At 37.5% G+C, this 21,349-nt stretch overlaps 1 protein-coding gene across 1 annotated transcript in view; it reads left to right on the top strand.

The window, feature by feature from the left end:
- Positions 1-21,349, top strand: part of gfra2b (GDNF family receptor alpha 2b) — a 162,584-nt gene that overhangs the window by 97,591 nt on the left and 43,644 nt on the right. Inside the window, exons 4-5 of the mRNA XM_030150505.1 lie at positions 1,140-1,339; positions 3,704-3,891. Of these exons, the coding sequence (XP_030006365.1) occupies positions 1,140-1,339; positions 3,704-3,891 (388 nt within the window). The remainder of the gene's footprint in view (positions 1-1,139; positions 1,340-3,703; positions 3,892-21,349) is intronic.

The raw sequence follows: 21,349 nt of genomic DNA, 5'->3' as shown, positions 1-21,349 counted from the left end.
ATATTTTATGTAACACAGCAGCACAGTGCAGCACCATGATACTAGGCTTTAAAGGTCTTATCATGGCAGAGGCGACATAAAACTGAATTTGATAATTAAAGTTCAGCACTCAAACGTGTGTTCACACTTGACACTGTGGTGTGAAATTCATGCACTTGTGGTCGGATCTTTGTAGCATCCCACAGCAAGCCTCAGCAAATATGGCACTTAATACACCAAGGATTTCTTTTCCTTTATATTTAGATGGTCCACACAGCCATCACTGTGAGGTTTAAGCACAGTCAGTCTCAGTTAGCGGAATAGAAAATCAACAATCGGCAAATATGTTGTGTAAGGCCGCAAAAGCACACAGTCAAGGTTAGAAGAGGCATTGGTTTGGTTTAATGATGAAAAACCAAATGTGGCCACAGAGGAATGAGATGCGGTTTAACAAAACTGCATCACTATCAATCCACTCTGAGCTTGTTAGATGTTAATATGCCAAACCAGCATTTAGCTCAAAGCACCTCTGTGCTCTGTGTCTGCTGGATGAGTAGACATATGTTTAAAAGATGGGCAACATGTAACCCATTTTTGTTTGTTCCACTGCCTCTAAGTGGCCATAATAGCCACCGCTTTAGAAAACATCAACATTTACCTAAATTTAATGTGCTGTAAATGCCTAAGCATGGCACTGGCAAACTCAGTTCCCGCTGTTAATGTTGGTATATGAATGCAGAATTTCTTGGCTAATTAATACGTACACAAACACTGTGTGAGTGAGATAACTGACTTCCTGATGCCAAGGCCTTTCCCTAAATATTTAACCGAAAAGGTTCTCTGACGCTTAACTAATCTTGTCAATCAACCATTCATTTATTGCATATTTATTATCTGACACTTATAATACTACTGTGTATATCACCAGATTTTTAGGTTTTTCAATGAATGAAATGGCCACATAGAAAAGGAAGTTAGAGATGAAATATTCCGCATGTTCCAAAGGGACTTAATGAGAATCAAGAATGTGAACATAATGCTTCATATTTACATTTTGCTAATCCATTCAGACTCATCCTTTCCAGCCTTACTCGTGATCTTGTTGCATCTCAGTCAGCTGAGCTTATTCAGATGTGTTTTCTTCTCTTATCTCTGTTTAGATTCATCTTTGATAAAGGTGAGTCCCTGCTCTGAGGCGGGGAAGCCCTGTAACCCCTGTTTGGATGCAGCAAAGGCTTGCAATCTCAACGATACGTGTAAACGACTACGTTCCAGCTACACCACCATCTGCTCAAAGGCAACACCCCCTCAGCCTTCTCTGGCCAATCATGAGCCCTGCAGCCGGAAAAGGTGTCAAAAGGTGGGTGTGGTGCTGTCACATATCATTTTTATTATAGTAACGTCACATTGCATTACATTACACTGCTCTATGACTTTAACAAGACCTCTTTCATTACATAGATTACCTCAGGGAACAGGGTCTGGCTTACATTGTTCTCTGAAGGAAATACACACTGACTTTATTTGAAAAATAATCATTGTCCAGTAAAAACAATCTAACACTCCAGGCAATGAGATGATGGATGGGTACATGTGTTTACCTTGAGTTGTTCAGGTATGAATGTTTTGATTAAAATAATTCTCATGGCTTACTACTGTTTTGTAGAGCACATTATAGTTTTTCAAGTTAAATATAGGGTCTATGCAATATACTGCTGTAAAAACAACTAAAGCTATGACGTAAGGTGACAAGTACACTTTATTATAACCCCTCTTGGGACATGTAATATGTACCCTGCCCCCTGAGGGGAGGCAAGGAGAATTGTTTTTGGTTTGGTTAGTTTGTTTATTTTATTTTATTTTATTTTATTTTATTTATTTATTTGTTTATTTAGCAGGGACAGTACGCATTAATGAACATTTCTGTAAATGTGCCAGTATTTGCATAAAAGCTATTTTTCAACTGCTGTCACCTGTTTGTTTGTTTGTTTGTTTGTTTGTTTGTTTGTTTGTTAACTCTCTAGCAGCAAAACCACTGGTTGAATTCATACCAAATTGGGTTTATAGATTGCCAGTGACCCAGAATAGATGTCATTATGTTTTGGGAAAAGTAGGTCGACGTTTAAATTTCTTAGGAATTTTTAAAATCTTTGTTTTTCCCCATTTAATGGGCGAAATTTTACATGTCTACAAAAACATCAATTTTGTTTCAATTTACTTCAAATTTGGCACATATATAGAGGCATTTGATATGCTGACATTAGCACATGCATAGACATGATGACATCATGTGGATCGATGCCAAAATAAGCTACAATACGTGCAAGGGGCGGGGTTTGTTGTTCCTGGCACCACTTGTTTGTAAATGTTTCAGAAATGTCATATGTTGTTGGATCAACTATAGCTCTTCCAAAATATGAGGTACTGGAAAGAGCCAGTGGCAATTGGGTAAAACACAGCTATTATAATGCAAAATATATAGATACTTTATATTTCATCTGAGAATATATTGAGATGTAGATGAAAACCAAGAAAACAGAAAAATAATGATAGTAATAATGAAAAGAATGATCGTTTCCTAACAAAAACAATTAGAATGTTATTATGCCCAGAGCATAGGTAGTCAGGGGTGATGAAAATAAAACAGAATACAGACATTCAATAAAACCATAAGAAATTAAAAAAAAAGAAAAAAAAAAAAAGAAATTGTTTACATGAGCTAAAACAAGTACAATTATTCATAAAATACAGTGAAATGAAACATTTGAATTGCCCTAGAGATGCAGATGATGCACAATGAGTAAAAGTAGATTTTCCCAGATTATTGAAAACAGGAGGTCCTTGCAACATAACCATTACACAACCATTTGAGTAGATTTTATGGGTGCCCATATCAAAAAATGGTAATGCAGTGGTATACAGAAGTAAAAGACCTGTAGGTGCTTTATAAATAAATAAAATCCAGTGTTTATAATGCTTTAAAAAGAGAGATTGACATACAGTTATGTAGTGTAATATTGAATCTAAAAGGAGAATGGTAAACAGCATTCGGTAGGTTGAGTACTGCAACTGCATAGAATATCTACAAAATATAAAACTGATAAAAAAAAAAAAAAAATCATCTTTCTACAATGCGGCAAAAAACTCCAATTTTCTGTGTCTGTTTGGTCACCAGCTCTTTCACATGATATTTAAAGGTTAGCTTCTCATCAGTTTACAATCCTAGATACATATATTGTGTCATTCTTTAAATTTTTGAACCATTTTATTGGAGTTAGTTTTGTTATCATTGTCACTATTTCTGGTTTAGGAGAAGAACATGAATTTAAATTTAAAACTAGCTTGTAGTTACCGAGGTCACATTCCAAATCAGCCAAATAGCACTGAAGAGGCATAATCGCTGACTGAGCAGATTCTGCCATACTGTAGAGAACTGTGTCATCTGCATAAAAATGAATTTTATACCCAGTAACACATAAGACAGGTCCCAGTACTGAGCCTTGCGGGACACCTTTGTTGATTTCAAGTCAGACTGGGGATCTGATATGGTTCTGGATCCATTTTATAGGCCATTCAATTAAAGCAAATACTCTGAAGCTCTTTAAAAATCAGTTTTAAACATGTATGTAATATAAATGCCTCTTTGTTCTTTTTCATCCGCATATTCACCATGCTGGTAACAACTATCGTCCGTTCAACACTGTCACTGTCCTGTGTTTTTTAGGCCCTGCGTCAGTTTTTCGAGCGGGTGTCATGGGAGCTCAGTTACCCCCTGCTGTTCTGCTCCTGTCGGGACCAGGCCTGCGCTGAACGGCGTAGGCGCACTATCGTTCCTGACTGCTCCCATCAAGAAAAGCACAAACCGACATGTCTGGAGCTACAGCACATCTGCCGCTCCGACGCTCTCTGCAGGTCAGAAGACATCTGTAGTGTTCTGCTCATTGGCTGTGATTGTGTCTCATGACTGTGTTTTGTATGCACATGCACTTCTGGAAGCCTCTGCAGTTTGACGCAGCTTGCTACACTGATTTTCAACCACAAGTGTGAACTAATCAGAGAAATCAACAGCTGAAGTGTTTAATTAGGAAGAAATCTTGCAGACCCTCGGGTCAAAATTGCATGTTTGATTGGTAACCAGTGGCTTTAAAGGTTAGAGGAGCTTGAAGTGTGGGAAGTGGATGAGTAATATTTTCATCTCCCTTGGTGTCTACGGTTTAGATGCCCTTGAAATGAGCAGTTCGGCACAAAGCACAGGCGTGGATAAATGCATATAAAGTACAGTGATGGACACAGATAAAGAAAACAAAGGAAAAGGTTTCTGGGGAGGTAGAACTGGGGAGAAGCTTAAAGAGGGTAAAACATAAAAGAGGGGAAGCAGAGGCTCAAGTGGAAGGAATGAGTAGACGGAAAAATGAGATTTTGTTCGTCAAGTCTGGTAAGGCTGAATGTGTCTCTAAAATCACCTGTTGTACATGCTGTTGTCGCATCACACTGTGGGTTTTCATTTACATTACATACAGAATTTTCATTTATTCAGTCAGCAGCTGGCTTTCCATTACCCTCAGAAATGTGCAAAATGTAAATTGCATAATAGAAAACTGGTAGTGGAAACACCGAAATGTTGCAAAAACTGTCCAAGATCGCAAAAAAGTTTTTACACTCTCATGAGGTGGTTTTTTAGATGTTTCAATATAGAAGTATACTGCAAAAGTGTAATGGAAACACATTTTGCGCATTTTCACACATCTGTGCACAGTGGTTTTGCTCACGTCAAACGTCTCCCCTATGACCCTGTACTCAGAACAGGTGGTTTTAGTTCGCACAGGGTTATACTCACTCGCTTTTGTGTAGGACCTGCTTCCCGAAGACATGACAAGTCTGGTGCCACAAGAGATTCAATTACATCACACACTTCATTAAACGTTGCCTGGGTCATTCGGAAATTCTGGATCCACAGCTCATTGGTGAATTCCTCATGTACAATTCTCTGCCTGAAATCCATTCTGTGTGGCCTCTGCCATAAATAAGGATTTTGCCGTGGGACGATTATACGTTCCTAGCGTTTCCGCTGGTAAATCCATGTCGCCACACCAAACATTTCATACAAAAAAAAATCATCACCATTGCATTAGACTTATTATACATATGTATAATATATAAAAGGCCAGGAAAAATGTCCTGGCCCCTCAAATGAAAGTTTGCGAAGCTTCAGGAAGTAGGGAAAAGATAAATCAGCATGAAGTTTCACTTCCGTGGGGGCGGCACGGACTGCGCCGCCCCATACCCTCATAGTATTATAAGCAGGGAGGAAAACGACACACGTGCACAGTTACTGACCGAAAACCACGTGTGTGCACCAACACCCCCCCCCCCCGCCGAACCGAAACGCTACGTTCCCCTCTTCTTTTGTTTAAGACGGTCACTACAACAGCAGTAGATGAACCGACACCACAGTGCCAACACTGTGGAGGTTTTGCATGAAACTTAGTGCACCCCTCTTCCAAGCCAGCGTCCTGTGAGAACTATACACTATTTTATGAGAATTACAACATGTAGCAAGACAGGACTTTGCTAAAATCACACATCAGAAGCCAAACACTCTTCAAAGGAAACACCTGCAAGAAGCAAATGTACTTTGTCAAAATTGTAGAAATATCGCTTCTGTTTTGCTGAAAACTGTAGTGGAAACCCAGCTACTGTAATGGTACTCATTTTGAGTATTTTCAGTCTGGCCAATGCTGAATGTACTTACTCTTTTTATTTTTTGTACCAGGCACTTCCAGTAATTAGAGAGCTAAGTAGTGTTGTTTCTATGACAGCACACAGTCATTTTTTTAAACACGTCTTGCTCCTTGAGTGAAAACAATTGTGTCTCATCCCGTCTATAACAGCACAAATGAACCTATGGAAATGACTTCATTGATTTCCCTTTGTAAGATATTCCTCTTTTATGGAAAGGTGGACATGGTTTTATGTGAGTGGGTGTTGGAGGTCAAACTGCATATGTTTAAGTGTGTAAATATGTTTCTCTGAGTGCAAAGTGTTATTAGTGCAAACCTGCTGCTGCTCTCACAGATATCTTTCAGGCTTTGACTTCAAGCTACCTGCAATCAGCAGCAGAGTTCTTTGAGTGAGGGGCAACCACCATGGCTCTGATGGGCCCTGATGGCTGTTAGAGGCTGAAAATCCTGACTCATTTGACTTGAGTTCAAATACGTTTTGATGATAAATTATAAAATATGTAACAGATTAAGAAGATTGCACAACAGTTGCATTTCTTCCCACCCTTTTTCGGGCATGTAAATAGAACTATTGTGCTGTTCTTCTGTCTAAGATTGTTATGATTCTTGATATTTATCATGTATGTTTTGCTAGTTCACACATATGTTAAATTTCATTGCATGTTCAGAATAAATCACTAAATCAAAAAATCAGTCAAAAAATCAGTGGTAGCTGACGGTTGTGTGAAAGTACAGTTGTGTTTTAGAACATAACTGCTGTGAAACAATTAGAAAAAAATCATGCTTGATCTCTTCTTTCTCTCTTTCTCTCTCTTTCTGTGAGTATGAGTAACTTATATGCCACCATCAAACACATGCATACATCGCAACAGCCTAACCCTAACCCAACATGTCAAAGTGCTTATTTAAAGAACCCAGTAGAAGAGCCCAGCAGTTTCTATTAGGTCAAAAAGGTGGGACTTAGCAGGTACTAGGAACACATTTATACTTATTAAATATCATTTAGTAGTGTATTTAAGAAACCACTGCCTTTGAAGCTAATTTCTAATTGAAATGTCACTGAAGGTTTGTAATTCAAAGAGCACTTTGACGTACAGCTCTGGGTTTTGCTATCATTGCTCGAATGCAGATAAGAAATATGCTTAAGCTGACAGACAGTCTTGATGACCTTGTAGATTTTGCTGAAACATTTGTGGTTCACAGTAGAAAACCTGTCTTTAAAGGTAAAAAGTTGATATGAAATTATAATGTTGGCCTTTAAATATACTGTATTTCCTTTGCATTGATTCTATTAATTATTCGTTCTCACATTTGAATATTTTAATAATCATGAATTTTAAGACGAAAACACAATTGATATTATTTAGATACATTTTTTAATCCACTGACAGCCCTAAAATTAAGTCAACTAATCTCTAAAAATAGCAGGTTTTACCAAGCCCTCTAAGACTCTTTGTGCTCTTTGGTGCTTTAGGTGTACCCTTTACTAATTGCACTGGCAGTAATTTTGTAAATGATTGTTGTGCTATTGTATTAGGGCTATTAGCGGACTTTTATATGTGATTGACAGGTGTGCCTGCTGTTCTCATTAGCTTTATACACACAAGTGTACATTAACATTTAGAAAGTGCCACCTGAAATTAGCCTGGCAATGTTTAACATAGCAGTTGTATTTAGTAGGGGATATATTGTATTGATTCATTAAGCCAGAAGTAGCCTGGAGTTTCCAGAGCCTAGCAGAAAACATCCGGAACTCTTTATTTGGAACATCCCCTCCCATTAAAGTTAGCATCGACTGTAACTGGTGTAACCCCATGATCCATTACGTCCCATTTTATAACAGTGTATTATTCTGACCAGAGGTTAAAGGTTAAAATCATAAAGCCTGTGAGATGAAGAACCAGTAGGCTAAAATCTGTTATAATAAGCATCTAGATAGTAACTTCGATTGAAAAATTTGAAATTTTGTATCAAATTTTAAGAAAGATTTGTAGGTGTTACATCTCAAGATCTACTCAAAATTATTTGGACAACAGACTACAATTGCACACCAGGCATCTTGCTCATTTTGGCACATTGATAGTAATAATGATTAACAAAAAAAACTTAAATTAGCACATTAAAAAAGAACTACAATAGTTAAAATGTATGACTAAATGAGCAAAAAATCAGGACTGTGTGGTTGTGGTTTAATCAAATTTGATTCACAGTGACCACATTAGCTGTAATGAGATTCTCATTCAAGTGTTGGTAAATTCTTAGTGGTGACCATTGTGCATCAAAATTTTCACTCTCCTGAAAAACAAACAAACAAACAAAAAAAACATAGAAAGCAGCATGTTTTGTCCAAGCAAGACCTAAATGTCAGAAAATAATCTAAACTAATTCAAAATTTTGCAGAACACCACTTGTGGGAGGCAGTACACTGAAGAAAAATAAAATAAAATAAAATAAAATAAAATAAAATAAAATAAAATAAACTTCATGCAGCTTTTCATACATTTATACATTTTACACATCATTTAGGTTTTACCTCCAAATAAAGTCATAAACTCCTTGTTTACAACCTGTCTGATTCTGAACTCCTATTTCTTCCCTTTTATTATAAGGCTGAACATTAAAAATTATGATCAAAACTATGAAAATTAGATCTCCTGCGTAATGAATCATCACTTTCCTTCTACCCTTGTCGCCTTGGTTGCCCCATTTACATTAAAAGATGTTTATAAAAACACGGAGGAGCTCCCTCAGTCAGATGAAACACTTTAAAGTGTGTGCCAGAGTGAGATGTAGCAATAACTGTCCTACAGCGACGATGACGCTCAAAACAAATTTATTTAAATGTCAGTGTTGGATTAAGCTGTGAGATACAGTTTCATCAGGGCTTTCAGAAGGAGGTTATTTCTTAAATTCATTTTAAAACGATGATTTCTGCTATAGAAAAATCCCGCGTTTGGTCTGCTTTGTCACTACTCACTGGAATGAGAAACATCATTTATTGTACTGTCAGTGTTAATGTGCGGCTGTATGTGAATGACAGCTTTCAAAGCAGCTTTAGTGAGAACAAGCAAAGAGAAAATGGCATCACACTATTGAGAAGTTGAGTCAAGTACAATGGTAATACTGCTGCTTGTCCTCCATGTCAATCATGAACGTATTCCTACTTGTAAACACTGACACATGTTAACAACAAGTCTCTCTGCTGTGTGAGTCTGGCTTTGGCCACAGACAACAAAGGCTTAGAGGAAAATGAGTGAAGTGGAGCCTGGACCAGCTCAAGCTCTTGAACGGTGATTCCACGATGATCGCTCCACAGTGATCATAGCTTAGTTTAGCTGCCTGTTGGTTTCAGCTGCACAGAAACACTGTGATGTTAGAAAAGAATATATGTACAGTTTTGTTGTTGTTGTTGTTGTTTTTACAGTTTATAGAAAACCTGGTCTTCTGGGGGTATACAAGTGTGTGCAAAAATGTGGGAATCCTTTGAAAAATAAAAATACTTTGGGGATATATTTTTTTGTAACTAAAGATGTAAACTCAGTCTCTGTTGTATATGAAAAAAGGACAATATTTCAAGCTATTTACTAAATGCATAAGTCTTATTTAAGAAACTGAACATAAATACATGTGCAGAGGTCTGGTGCACCCTACACACTAAACCAGACCCCCTTGGGTCTTATTATAGCCAGATACAACATTTGCCTTCTATAGCCAGATATTGGAGATTTTCTTCCATTCCTCCTCGCAAAAGACGTGTAGTTCTGCAAAATTCTTGGTCCATCTTGCATGCACAGCTCCTGTAAGATGTACCCACACATTTTCAATGATGGTTCAGTTTGGGGACTGTGAGGGCCACTCCAAAAACTCTCAGCATGTGTCTCTTGAGGTAGTCTATAGTGGATTCCAATGTGTATTAGATGATTATCCTGTGATATAATTCATTATCTTCAAGCTTCTTTTTTTTTTTTTTTTTTTTTTACACAAATAGTGTGATGTTTGCTTCCAGAATTTGCTGGTATTTAGTGGAGTGTGTTCTTCTCTCTACTTGTTCAGTCTTTGCTGTGCCACTGGCTGCAACGCCACCCCAAAGCAGGATGGATCCAGCTTATGCTCAGCAGTTGGGAAGGTGTTCTTTTTATGAAATGCTACGTCTTTTTCTTTTTGAACTTCATCAATCCATAGCATTTGCTCTCAAAACTCATCAGGCTTCTGCTGATGTTCCATCGCCTTTAATGATGAGGATTCACAAAGGTTTTCTCCTACATGAGTGTCTGGTTTGTTCATGTATTGCTGCACAATAGAACGGTGCATCATCACTCCTGAATTTGCTAAATCTTCTTGCATAATATTTGTAGTGATATGGGTTTTTGATATGCCATAATGAACATCTTATGAGCAGTTCTCTCCAAGAGTTTTCTGACTCTTCCTGATCTCATTTTAACCTCCACTGTTCCCCTCAACTGCCATCTCTTAATTATATTTCACACTGTGGAACCTGCAAACTGAAAACACTTCACTATCTTCTCGCAGCCTTCCCCTGCTCTGTGGGCATCAACGACTTTCATTTTCAGAGTCTTACACAGCTGCTTAGTGGAACGCATGGAATATTTGCACAAGGTCTGAAGTATCAAAGTATTTAACAGCTTTGAAACTGGCACGAGCTAACACTTCCTTGTGACCATTGTTAACATGCTTAGTGAGCTGATTAAAATCTTAAACCTGTAAAAACTTGCACAAAGAATCTGCGACTCTGGAATACTTAACACCAAAACACAAACTTAACTTGTCTCCAGTATTTCCCTAAAGAAGTTTGATTATGATGATTTAAAGGCAAGTCTAAGTGTTGCTGAAATCAAGTCGAGATCAAGATCAAAAGCATCCTCATACTCGTTCAGTTACTGTTTCATATAACTAGAGCATCTCCTTTTATTGGCAGTGTCAGACCTTCATGAGGCAAGGTTTGCAGAGGGTGTGGAGTGTGTGTTGTTCGTGGTTAAATGAGTATCTGGTGTGCAGTCCAGCCTGGAAATTGATGCCAAAGAGCAGAGTGGCACTGAATTGAAGCCAGTCTTTGTTATTTGACAATATTGTGGATTCATTCTCAGTGACACTAAACAGAAACAGGGACTGTGTAAAACAAGTACAATGAAAGTCACAACTTGTTCTCATCAACCAAGCAGGCAGCCTGACTTATTACAGCGCTGTTGCATTCACAATATTTTCCACAGTAATTGCAATATAAATCTTTGACCAAAACCCACATGGTAAAATAATTTCAGAAGATAAGTTCTCTATGTGCAAAGTACATGAATATGCATTTGTGTGTCTATTTCAGTCTGTGCATTTTTGTATTTATCGGACTGTCAGGACTTGTTATTTCAGCACTACCTTCTTTCTGCGTAAAAGGGGCTGAATTCAGTGTAAGTCGGTGGTGAAAGAGCTGCTTTTAGATAATCAGCCTTGTCCCTTCAGAGGATTCACTCTGCCCTGTTGTTAGAACTGCAAAGAACACACATACTAACTTAAACCACTGATGTCGGATAAAAGTATCACAGGCTCCCTGCTTGTCATTGCTTTTGCTGGTGCGAGGGGCTGTGCACAATATGGGAGCCTTCTCTTTTTGTTTATGTTGCCTTTGTGTTGCTTGTAGCAAGTAGGTGTCTCTCTCAACAAGCATATGTGACTTCCAGAACAGACGGAACAACACAGATAAATCAATATGTGTAAGACAAACTACAGAGGAACAGCACTGCACAACCAACTGCAAAATCCTGCTGTAACAAACTCTGCCCCAGCTTCCTCAAACCTCCACTATTTACGTTTCACCCTCAGTTAGACAACAATAGGCTTGGTGGCAGGTAATGGCTTCACCTGAACGTCAGGCTTGGTGTATGAATCATATTTAATTTTCTATAGAAGGAATTCAAAGTAGGTTCGGTCTTTTCGTTTTAGCCTCCATTAACCTCAGATGGAGACTAGAGAGCTGCATAATCACAGGAATCCTGCAGGTCCTTTGGGTCTTGACAGCCTCAGTGGGTGTCGCGTCCCCCCGCTGTGCACAGAAGCAGGAAGGGAGAAGTGACTGCTCGGGGACTGCTCTGATTGACAGAGAGCGTAATTAAATATGGTCTTTGCCACAAGTAATGCATGAGTAACCTACAGACAGAGAGCGCTAAAAGGTTTTGGACCAAACCGGTCATTTAGAGAATAAAAAATCTACTTGTACTTCAAATAATAATTCAGATCAAGATCAATCACACCTATACAGTCATGAATAAATGTTTTCTTTGTTGTTCACCCTCTTAAAGTCCCACTACTCTGATTTGTCACATTCAGTTGAGCTATAGAGGCGGAGCGAGACCAAAGACAGAACATTAACACAGGAGAAACCCTATTGAGACCTATGATTCTGAAGATTTGGGACATGAGCATCTCCATGTTGGTTTAATGGAAACAAGTGTGTGGAGTTGGACAACAGTGTAATAATACATTGAGTGATTTCAGCAACTCAATGAATGTGAACACATATAGTTGAGTTTACTAACAGCTACCTGATCTAATTAGCAGGCTAGCCTAGAGACCATATAGTTCAGTACCTATTCATGTAAACATCGGCTAATGCAGCTAACAAACAATGGTTATTGTAAATAAGCACCAATAAAGTTCATGACAGAATCCTTTGCTGGTATTGTTAGTGTAACTCCTACAACACAACAACAGACTAGCTTTCTGTCAGGGAGAAAAGTAGGTTTTATTCAATAAACAAAAGCTCTGAATAACTGAAACGAACAGGACAGAACACACTGACGGACTCAGCACTCCCTTATGTAAATGATAAAATCTAAATGGGTGAGTTACACATATAATGCACAGTTATCACAGATGGGGATATGGACTGTAGAGACCCAGACTGTTGTTTGTATCAGACTGTGAACATGTTTATTTCTGCTGTAAAGCTGCCCATTTAAACATGGGATTCAATGGGGATTGACTGGTTTTTGGAGCCAGTGCCCAGCGGCCATTCAGTTTACTGCAGATTTTGGCCCCTCCACATTGGCTTCACTTTTTAACCCTGGAGGGTGAAACTTGAGTTGCATACACTGCAGTCTGAACCATGCCATATTTGTAACCCACTAAAAACGCACATTTTAGAATGTCACTGAATCTATATTACAAAAGCCAAGTGGCCTCTGTGTGTGTATGCATATGTCTGCTTTATAACTGACAAACTGGACAGAGCTAGCCTTTGTCTTTTAAAATACTTATGTATGTATTTTGGGTCAAGGATCAGACTGGGGAAAACGGCTTATTGATACAATCAATACTTATTGAGTTATTAGATGTTTTTAAAATTACACTGGGCTCCCACGGGTCAACAGGCTATTTGCGGTAGAAACTTATATTTACCAATGTGGAAAAACTCTTGAAAATGTGGTAAATATGATTTATTGGTCCTCCTCTTACACACACATACAGAGTGAGATAAAGACTAAAGTGGAATGATGTATTCTGTGCAAAATCGTTTACCTCTAGGGTCGGTAAAATTACCATTAAATAGGGGTGCAGGGTAACTGAACCATGGTGAAGGTATATGCAAAAACAACAAGAGCTGTTTTTCCATAAAATGTCAAATAAATTTGAAATAAACTTTAAAAAGTCACAATAATACAAATGCAAAATGCATTTCCATAAACTGTTTTGGAGCAAATAATCAAGGCTACATTGAGTTGTCAGCAGGTCACACTGTAGGCTATGTTACACATGACTCTAATAAACAGAAGGAGAGTATTATAATGATATTTTCCATCTAAAAGGACTGTGATGGTTTTTAATGGATGAGACAATGGAATAATTCTGTCACTTGTACCAGACATCGAACATTCTCATTATAACAAAAAATCAACTACAACAAAAACATACTGTATCTACCATCTCAGCTTAATATTCCTGAATGATTTTATACTTAAGGCATATTTTAAACTTTGTCAAAGAAGTGAGCAACCTAAATTCATGAAGTCCATTCTATAATTTCACCCACACAACTCAAATACATCTAGACTTCACATTAAAAATTGTAATTACTCTCTCTTATTTGATTTAAAGGAAAGTGGGTTTTTTTTGTTGTTTTTTTGCAAAATTATGAGAGTTTTTCAAAATTTCCTGTTTCCAGAACTTTTTTCCAGTGCAGTATTTCAATATGTACATTGCCCTCATTCGTGGCAAATGATACAATGTCTAATGTGTTGTTAAACTGCATAGCTGTCTATCTGCATGCATCCGCTGCTGTGGCCACTTAAGTTATGTTGTATTATAATTTAGATTCATTTATGATTTGTTTATCACTTCTGTTGAGTGGAGCAGTAGAGCCCCATCTGTGGAACCTTAACAGCGATCAGTAATTACAAGTGTCAATCATACATGATGGTACATTACTGTGTTTTATCTGAAAAAGTGGATGTAACCTCTTTGATATGAATATATCTAACTTTCCAACAGTCTCATCTGTTCTGTGGATAGAATAGAATAGAATAGAATAGAATAGAATAGAATAGAATAGAATAGAATAGAATAGAATAGGCTTTACTGTCATTACACCAGTTGTGCAACAAAATTGCAGGTGGTCTCTGCCAGTGACACTGCACTTACATCTAAGTAACAATACAATAAGATACAGACATCTTTTAAAAAGTATAAAAATATAAGTGTGCTGTTCCAAAAATATGTACAAAATGGAAGTATATTATATGAAAGGCTAAGACACAGGTGTCAAACATGAGGCCTGGGGGCCAAATCCGGCCCGCCAAAGGGTCCAATCTGGCCTGCAGGATGAAATTTGTGAAATGCAAAAATTGCACTGAAGATATTAACAATCGATGATGTCAAAATCATTTTAATTCAGGTTCCACGTACAGACACATACAGTCCAATTAGATTTCAAGTGGGTCAGACCAGTAAAATATTATCATAATAACCTATAAATAATGAAAACCCCAAATTTTCATTTTGTTTTTTTGGTGTAAAAAAGTTTAATTACCTGAAAATGTTTACCTTAACAAACTATACTTTTACAAAAAATGCGAATAACCTGAACAAATTTGAACAAATGGAAATGTCTTAAGAAAAGTAAATGCAATTTTGCAAATATTCTGCCTGTTACTAAATGTTTTGTGTGATCGTAATGCACATGTGTAAATGATAAACTGATAAACCGAGGCATAATATTGTTAAAATTGCACTTTTTTTTCTTAAGACAATTCAAGTTGTTCATGCTATTCACATTTTTACGGGAACTTTGTAGATGCCAACCTGATCATAATATAATTTTACTTTTTTTACTGTTATTATTTTACTGCTCTGGCCCACTTGAGATCAAATTTGGCTGAAAGTGGCCCCTGAACTAAAATGAGTTTGACTCCCCTGGGCTAAAATTTAAAAATTTAACGTAGTATAAAATGTGTTAGCTGATGTGGTGTTCATCTAAGACTGACTCCATGTATTTCTAATGAAGCAGAGCCCTGAGCTGGATCTTGGTCATCTGTGACACATGCAGTGGTGTGTCTGGAGGAAACACAAGCACTGTGTAGGGTGACCGCGATCAGCTCCAGTGGATGCTGCTATAATGTGATGCAGCCGTCCCCAGGAGAATGCAGAAGTTAGAGAAATACATCTGCCTAACTGACACCGAGAGATGTCATCTAGTGGTGATCAAATGCTTGTTGCACATGTCAGCACATGGAGTGTCAGGATCCCACAGTTAGTCGTCCCATTCTTCTTACAGATGTCTCACAGTACGTCTACTTTTGTTTCCATAAAGACTCAGTTTTAGATATTTTTGTAACGTCTGGTGGTAAGGCTGGTAGTGGGAAAAGGCAGATTGTCCCCAATTCAAACTCCTCTTATTGTGGCCGCAAAAACATGAAGTCTGGATTTTTTATATGAGGGAATATACAGTTGCGGAAATAATTATTAGACCATCAAATGTCATCAAAAACAATGGTTATGCAATCAAGTACTAACTCCTGTGTGTATCATGTCACTAAAAAAGACAAAAAAGAAAACATGGAATGCCTAAAAGCACTGTTTTTGTCAGTACAATGCCATAGATATTCATGTAAGAACTGAAGTGATTTTGGTTATTATCAAGAAAACCATGAAGAATGAATAGATATCAGCTCTGAAATTAAACTCTTTTGAGCTATTTTTGTTGTTATTATATTTGTCCAAACAAATGTACCTTTAGCTGTCCCTCAGAGAATAGACTTTAAAATTCTCTTGCTAGCATGTAAAGCACTGAATGGTTTAGGCCCAAAATACATCAGAGACCTTCTAGTCCAGTATGAACCATCCAGACCACTCAGGTCGTCTGGTGCAGGTCTGCTCTGTGTTCCAAAAGTCAGAACTAAACATGGAGAATCAGCGTTCAGTTACTATGCTCCGTATATCTGGAACAAACTACCAGAAAATATCAGGTCTGCTGAGAGTCGGAGTTCTTTTAAGTCAAGGTTAAAGACTCACCTGTTCACTGCTGCCTTTGACTAAAAGGCTTTTGACTTTTTAAATTTTATATTCTCTTTTGAAACTCTGCACTGCAACTCTTACTTTAATATGTGTTTTTTGTTTTTTGGGGGGGGGGGGGATTTTATGTGTTGTTTTCTTACTTGCTGTTTTTAATCACCTTTTACCTGTTTCTTTTATAATGTTTTAAATGTGTTTCTTTTTATTTCAATGTCCTGTGTGAAGCACCTTGAATTGCGTTGTTGCTGAAATGTGCTATACAAATAAATTCTCCTTCCCTTGCCTTACCAGGCATTAAAATGAACAAGAAACTGAAGAAAACAAGGGTGGTCTAATAATTTTTTCCATGACTGTAAAATCTGGTCCACACTCAAGCATGGAGGTGATGGTAATGAGGGATAACACTGGATGACGAATGCTATAAAACAAGACAAAGAGAAGACAAGAAAAGGAAAAGAAGAACTCACTTATGAGCATCTGTGCTAACATTGTAGTGAAGTCATAACCTGAATCAAAGCTAATAATCAATCAATCAATATTTATTTATTTGTAGAGCCCTTTACAACACTTCAAGTGACTAAAGTGCTTTCCAATATAATCAAAGCATATGAAAATAAATAATAGTCATTAATAAAACAATATAAAAACAATAAGAACAAATGACAACAATAAACAAATAATATTAACCCTATAACACCAAACATATCATATGTGATGCATGAGTTTTGAAGCCCTCTACATGATCAGTGTGATATTAAACGTCTTGAAAAACCTGATGTACACAGTTAGATACATACAATACATGGATAATCCACCAGGGGGGAGGAATTCGTTCATCAGAGGCCTTTCCAGTGACACTACAAGATTGTCATCAATGAGGAAGGAGGCAGGACTTTAGCAGTTTTGAAAAAGAATTGCCAATTTGTTAGACATGTTTGTGTTATATTATGTTTTTGTTTGTTCAAAGATAATATTTGAGCATTGAGACCTGATGTATCAAATATGTTACAAAACTGAAACTCATACATGGAAATTGATATAGAAAAAAAAAAGAAAAGAAAGAAAGTTTGTTCAGAAGGGCCAATTAAGGCTCCAGTTTCAAAGAACTGGAATTTTCTCTCAGTGATTTAATGGTTCAGGCTTTACAGGGTTAATAATAATATTAATAATAAGTAAAAAAAAAAAAAAACATGATTTTTATTTTCACACAATCCTACATGAATGAAAACATAGATATTAAATACATTCTATTTCTGCAGTTAGATCCTCCTAAATCCCCCTAAATCGTAAACACTGGACGATTAAAATAACCAGTCCAACAGGGTGGCAGAGTACGAGGGGTCATAATAGAAGGTTAATGGACAGAGAACCATTGGAGTCACATCAATACAAAGTAATGTGGACTCAAGGGTAAATCCTGTGGGACAGTTCTGGCAGCTGTGAGTCTGTACATTACACACTATGTGAACTTGTCAGTAAATGCTGCAACTGGGTGTTACTATAAGGAGAAACACAAATAAATATTAAACTGTCCTGAGTTTTACACTGATTTACACATTTTTGATTCGTCAGTCTGTGATTACAATGACAGGTTACATGTTTTGAGTGAATGAATTGCCACATGTGGATGTTTGTTCCGACACTAGGGACCGGATTTTACATCTTGAGTCTCGTATGAGGTTAAGTAAGAGAAGCACTGGTGGAGTCAAGGCAAGAAAACATGAATAAACAAGATTGGGTCGAAGAAAAGCCCCAAAAATATGTTGTCAGTTCATATTTTTCTGATGAGTTCAAATTTGCAATTTTCCAAATATGTTAATTAGCAGCATTTGCAAAATATGTATAAAAAGGGTCCTTTCATAGTTTCCCATGGCTGAATAACATGTCTTTCCAAGGGTTTTGTGTCTTTGATATTTTGATGGAATAAATAATTTTAATAAGAAGCAAGAGTTTCCTTTTCCAGATCGTGTCTTTGTTTAAAACGTAAATCCAGTAGCTACTATGTTCCTCTCTACATCAGTCAAGCTGCGACCAGTTTCCTTGTTTCTTTGAAGTGATGACTCCCAGCCTGTCTCCCATTTGTTTCTTTTATCCCTGCTTTATTTTGCAGAAAATCAGGCAGGTTAGACACTGATGAAGAGCTGACAGTTTGCTGTTTGTGACGACAGAAAATTGCCTCTGACAGTTCCCCATGATAAAAACATAGACTGCATGAATGGAAAAATGATTTGACAATCTTACTAATGTCACATACTTAATATCACGTAGTTCTGTGGTTGGTATTTCTGCGCCATAAATGAACTGAATGAATGAATTTGAATGATTGCGTAGAAAAAACAAAATAGGTGCATCCAAAGAAGACAATTTTGAGCTGAATGTTTTATGAGATGCACACAAAAAAATTGTGCCATTCAAAAGTGCCTGAATTGAAATGTTTTTTGTGTTGGTTATTTCAGCCATTCACATCACACTGTTTCTATCAGTATAAGAATGCAGACTATGGCTGCCTCAAGGCTCCGGCCTTCATACTCCCATTCAGCAGCTTACACTTTGCATATTTTTAAAGACACCCCATGGAGATTATTGTTATTAGTATTTTTTTTATTTTTTTAAATAAACAACCATAGTTAAGTTGACTGATTCTCATGAACAATAGTGAGCATCCTTGACAACAAAAAAATAGACTAAATACATTTTCTTCCTTCTTGAACAAAAACTCTGAATCCTACATTATTCAGAGCATTGTCTCCCAACTGGTCTCACTTCAGAGTCTGGCATTTCTTCTTAGATTTCATTTACCGTCTACAATTGGAGAAACTTAGCTTCCCTTTATTTCCATCAGCTCTGTCTGAGACGGTGCTAACCACTGAGCTGATGGTACATTCATGTACTGAAGTGAAGGTAGAAAGGATTCCAAGTTTGAGTTTTAGTATTAGAGCCAAATCATGAATATTGTCAGCAATAAATACTAACATATGTTCAGAGAATTATAAAAATAGAACAGTATCTGAGTGCTGCTGATGCCAGGTGGATCCAGACTCTGGTTATTTGATGCTTTAAGCTCTGTCTAGAGTCTTATAAATGAATATTCTTGCTTAAAACCCTCAAAGACCTCAACATTCATCAGTGACCAAAAGCATCTGCTGATCTAAACTGTTTAATAACCTTTGAACCGCTAATCCTATCAATGCATTCAGACTATTCAGGTGAAATACAGTTTTCCATTTTTTAATCTGCATTAGTTATGACCTGTTGTGATGTTCAGAGGCTTTGTAGTGAACATGGAAATGTCGCCGTGTTCTGATTCACCAATAAAACCCATGGAGTTTGACAAAGGACACTGTTTGTCGCCACTTGTTTTTACGTTCAGTTAATGATATATTTTGCTTCAGTTTTCTTGGTTTTGATTTAACCTTTGAATTTAGTCAGAGCTTTAATGGACATCTACACAAGTACTAAACTAAATTTAAAAAAATCCCTCATTTCCGCTGAAAAATGCAGCATACATTGGATAATATTGTAATATGTGGTGATTAGGGCTGCACAATATTGGAAAAAACTGATATTGCAAATTTTTTAACCCTGCAATATACACTGAACAAAAATATAAATGGACCACTTTTGTTTTTGCTCCCATTTTTCATGAGCTGAACTCAAAGATCTAAAACTTTTTCTATGTGCGCAAAAGGCCTATTTCTCTCAAATATTGTTCATAAATTTGTGTAAATCTGTGTTAGTGAGCACTTCTCCTTTGTCCTTTGCTGAGATAATCCATCCACCTCACAGGTGTGGCATATCAAGATGCTGATTAGACAGCAGGATTATTGCACAGGTGTGACTTAGGCTGGCCACAATAAAAGGCCACTCTAAAATGTGCACTTTTACTGTATTGGGTGGTCCAGGGGTGTCAGAAAATCAGTCAGTATTTGGTGTGACCACCATTTTCCTCGCACAGTCTTCTTCATGAATTCTCTGAAACAGCTTTGGAGATGGCTTATGGTAGAGAAATGAACATTCAATTCACAGGCAAAAGCTCTGGTGGAGATTCCTGAAGTCAGCATGCCAACTGCATATTCCCTCAAAACTTGTGACATCTGTGGTATTGTGCTGTGTTATAAAACTGCACATTTTGGAGTGGCCTTTTATTGTGGCCAGCCTAAGGCACACCTGAGCAAAAATCATGCTGTCTAATCAGCATCTTGATATGCCACACCTGTGAGGTGGATGGATTATCTCAGCACAGAAGAAGTGTTCACTAACACAAATTTAGACAGATTTGTGAACAATTTTTGAGAGAAATAAACCTTGTGTGTACACAGAAAAAGTTTTAGATCTTTGAGTTCAGCTCATGACAAATGGGAGCAAAAACAAAAGTGGTGCGTTTATATTTTTGTTGAGTGTATATAGCGAGATGAAAAAAAATACTCAGGAGGATATAATAGCTGTGTGGTGCTGACGTAAATGGTCAAACAAATTAGTTGTGTTTCCTCTCGTTGTGGCAACAGGTGCAAGGCACTGTCGACACAGAACATGTGTTTCAGTATCATCCTTCTTGTCGCTGAAATTCCAGATAACTGACGTTGCTTTTCTTTTTGGCAACAAGTCTTCATTTTCTGTGATTTTCTTGTTCATTGCTTATTTTTCAACATTATTTGGGCGACATGGTGATGCAGTGGTTAGCACTCGTGCCTCACAGCAAGAAGGGTCCTGGGTTCGATTCCGACACCAGTCGATGGGGGTGGGACCTTTCTGTGTGGAGTCTGCATGTTCTCCCCGTGTCTGCGTGGGTTCTCTCCGGGTACTCTGGCTTCCTCCCACCATCCAAACACATGCACTGATAGGTTAATTGGTTAATCTAAATTGCCCATAGGTGTGAATGTGAGAGTGATTGTTTGTCTCTATATGTTCAGCCCTGCGATGAACTGGTGACATGTCCAGGGTGTACCCCGCCTTCACCCCTTATGTAGCTGGGATAGGCTCCAAGCGACCCCCGTGACCCTAGTGAGGATAAAGCAGGTTCAGAAAATGAATGAATGCTTGTTTTTCAGTGTTGTTACCAGCGACTCCCTCTATGTGCAGGGGCGTGGTCTGCTTCGGCAAAGTGATTAAGAACG

This window comes from Sphaeramia orbicularis, chromosome 12 (genome assembly GCF_902148855.1).
Source record: "Sphaeramia orbicularis chromosome 12, fSphaOr1.1, whole genome shotgun sequence".
Taxonomy (NCBI): domain Eukaryota; kingdom Metazoa; phylum Chordata; class Actinopteri; order Kurtiformes; family Apogonidae; genus Sphaeramia; species Sphaeramia orbicularis.
The sequence above is the reverse complement of the archived record's forward strand: the minus strand, read 5'-3'. Positions and strand labels throughout refer to the sequence as shown.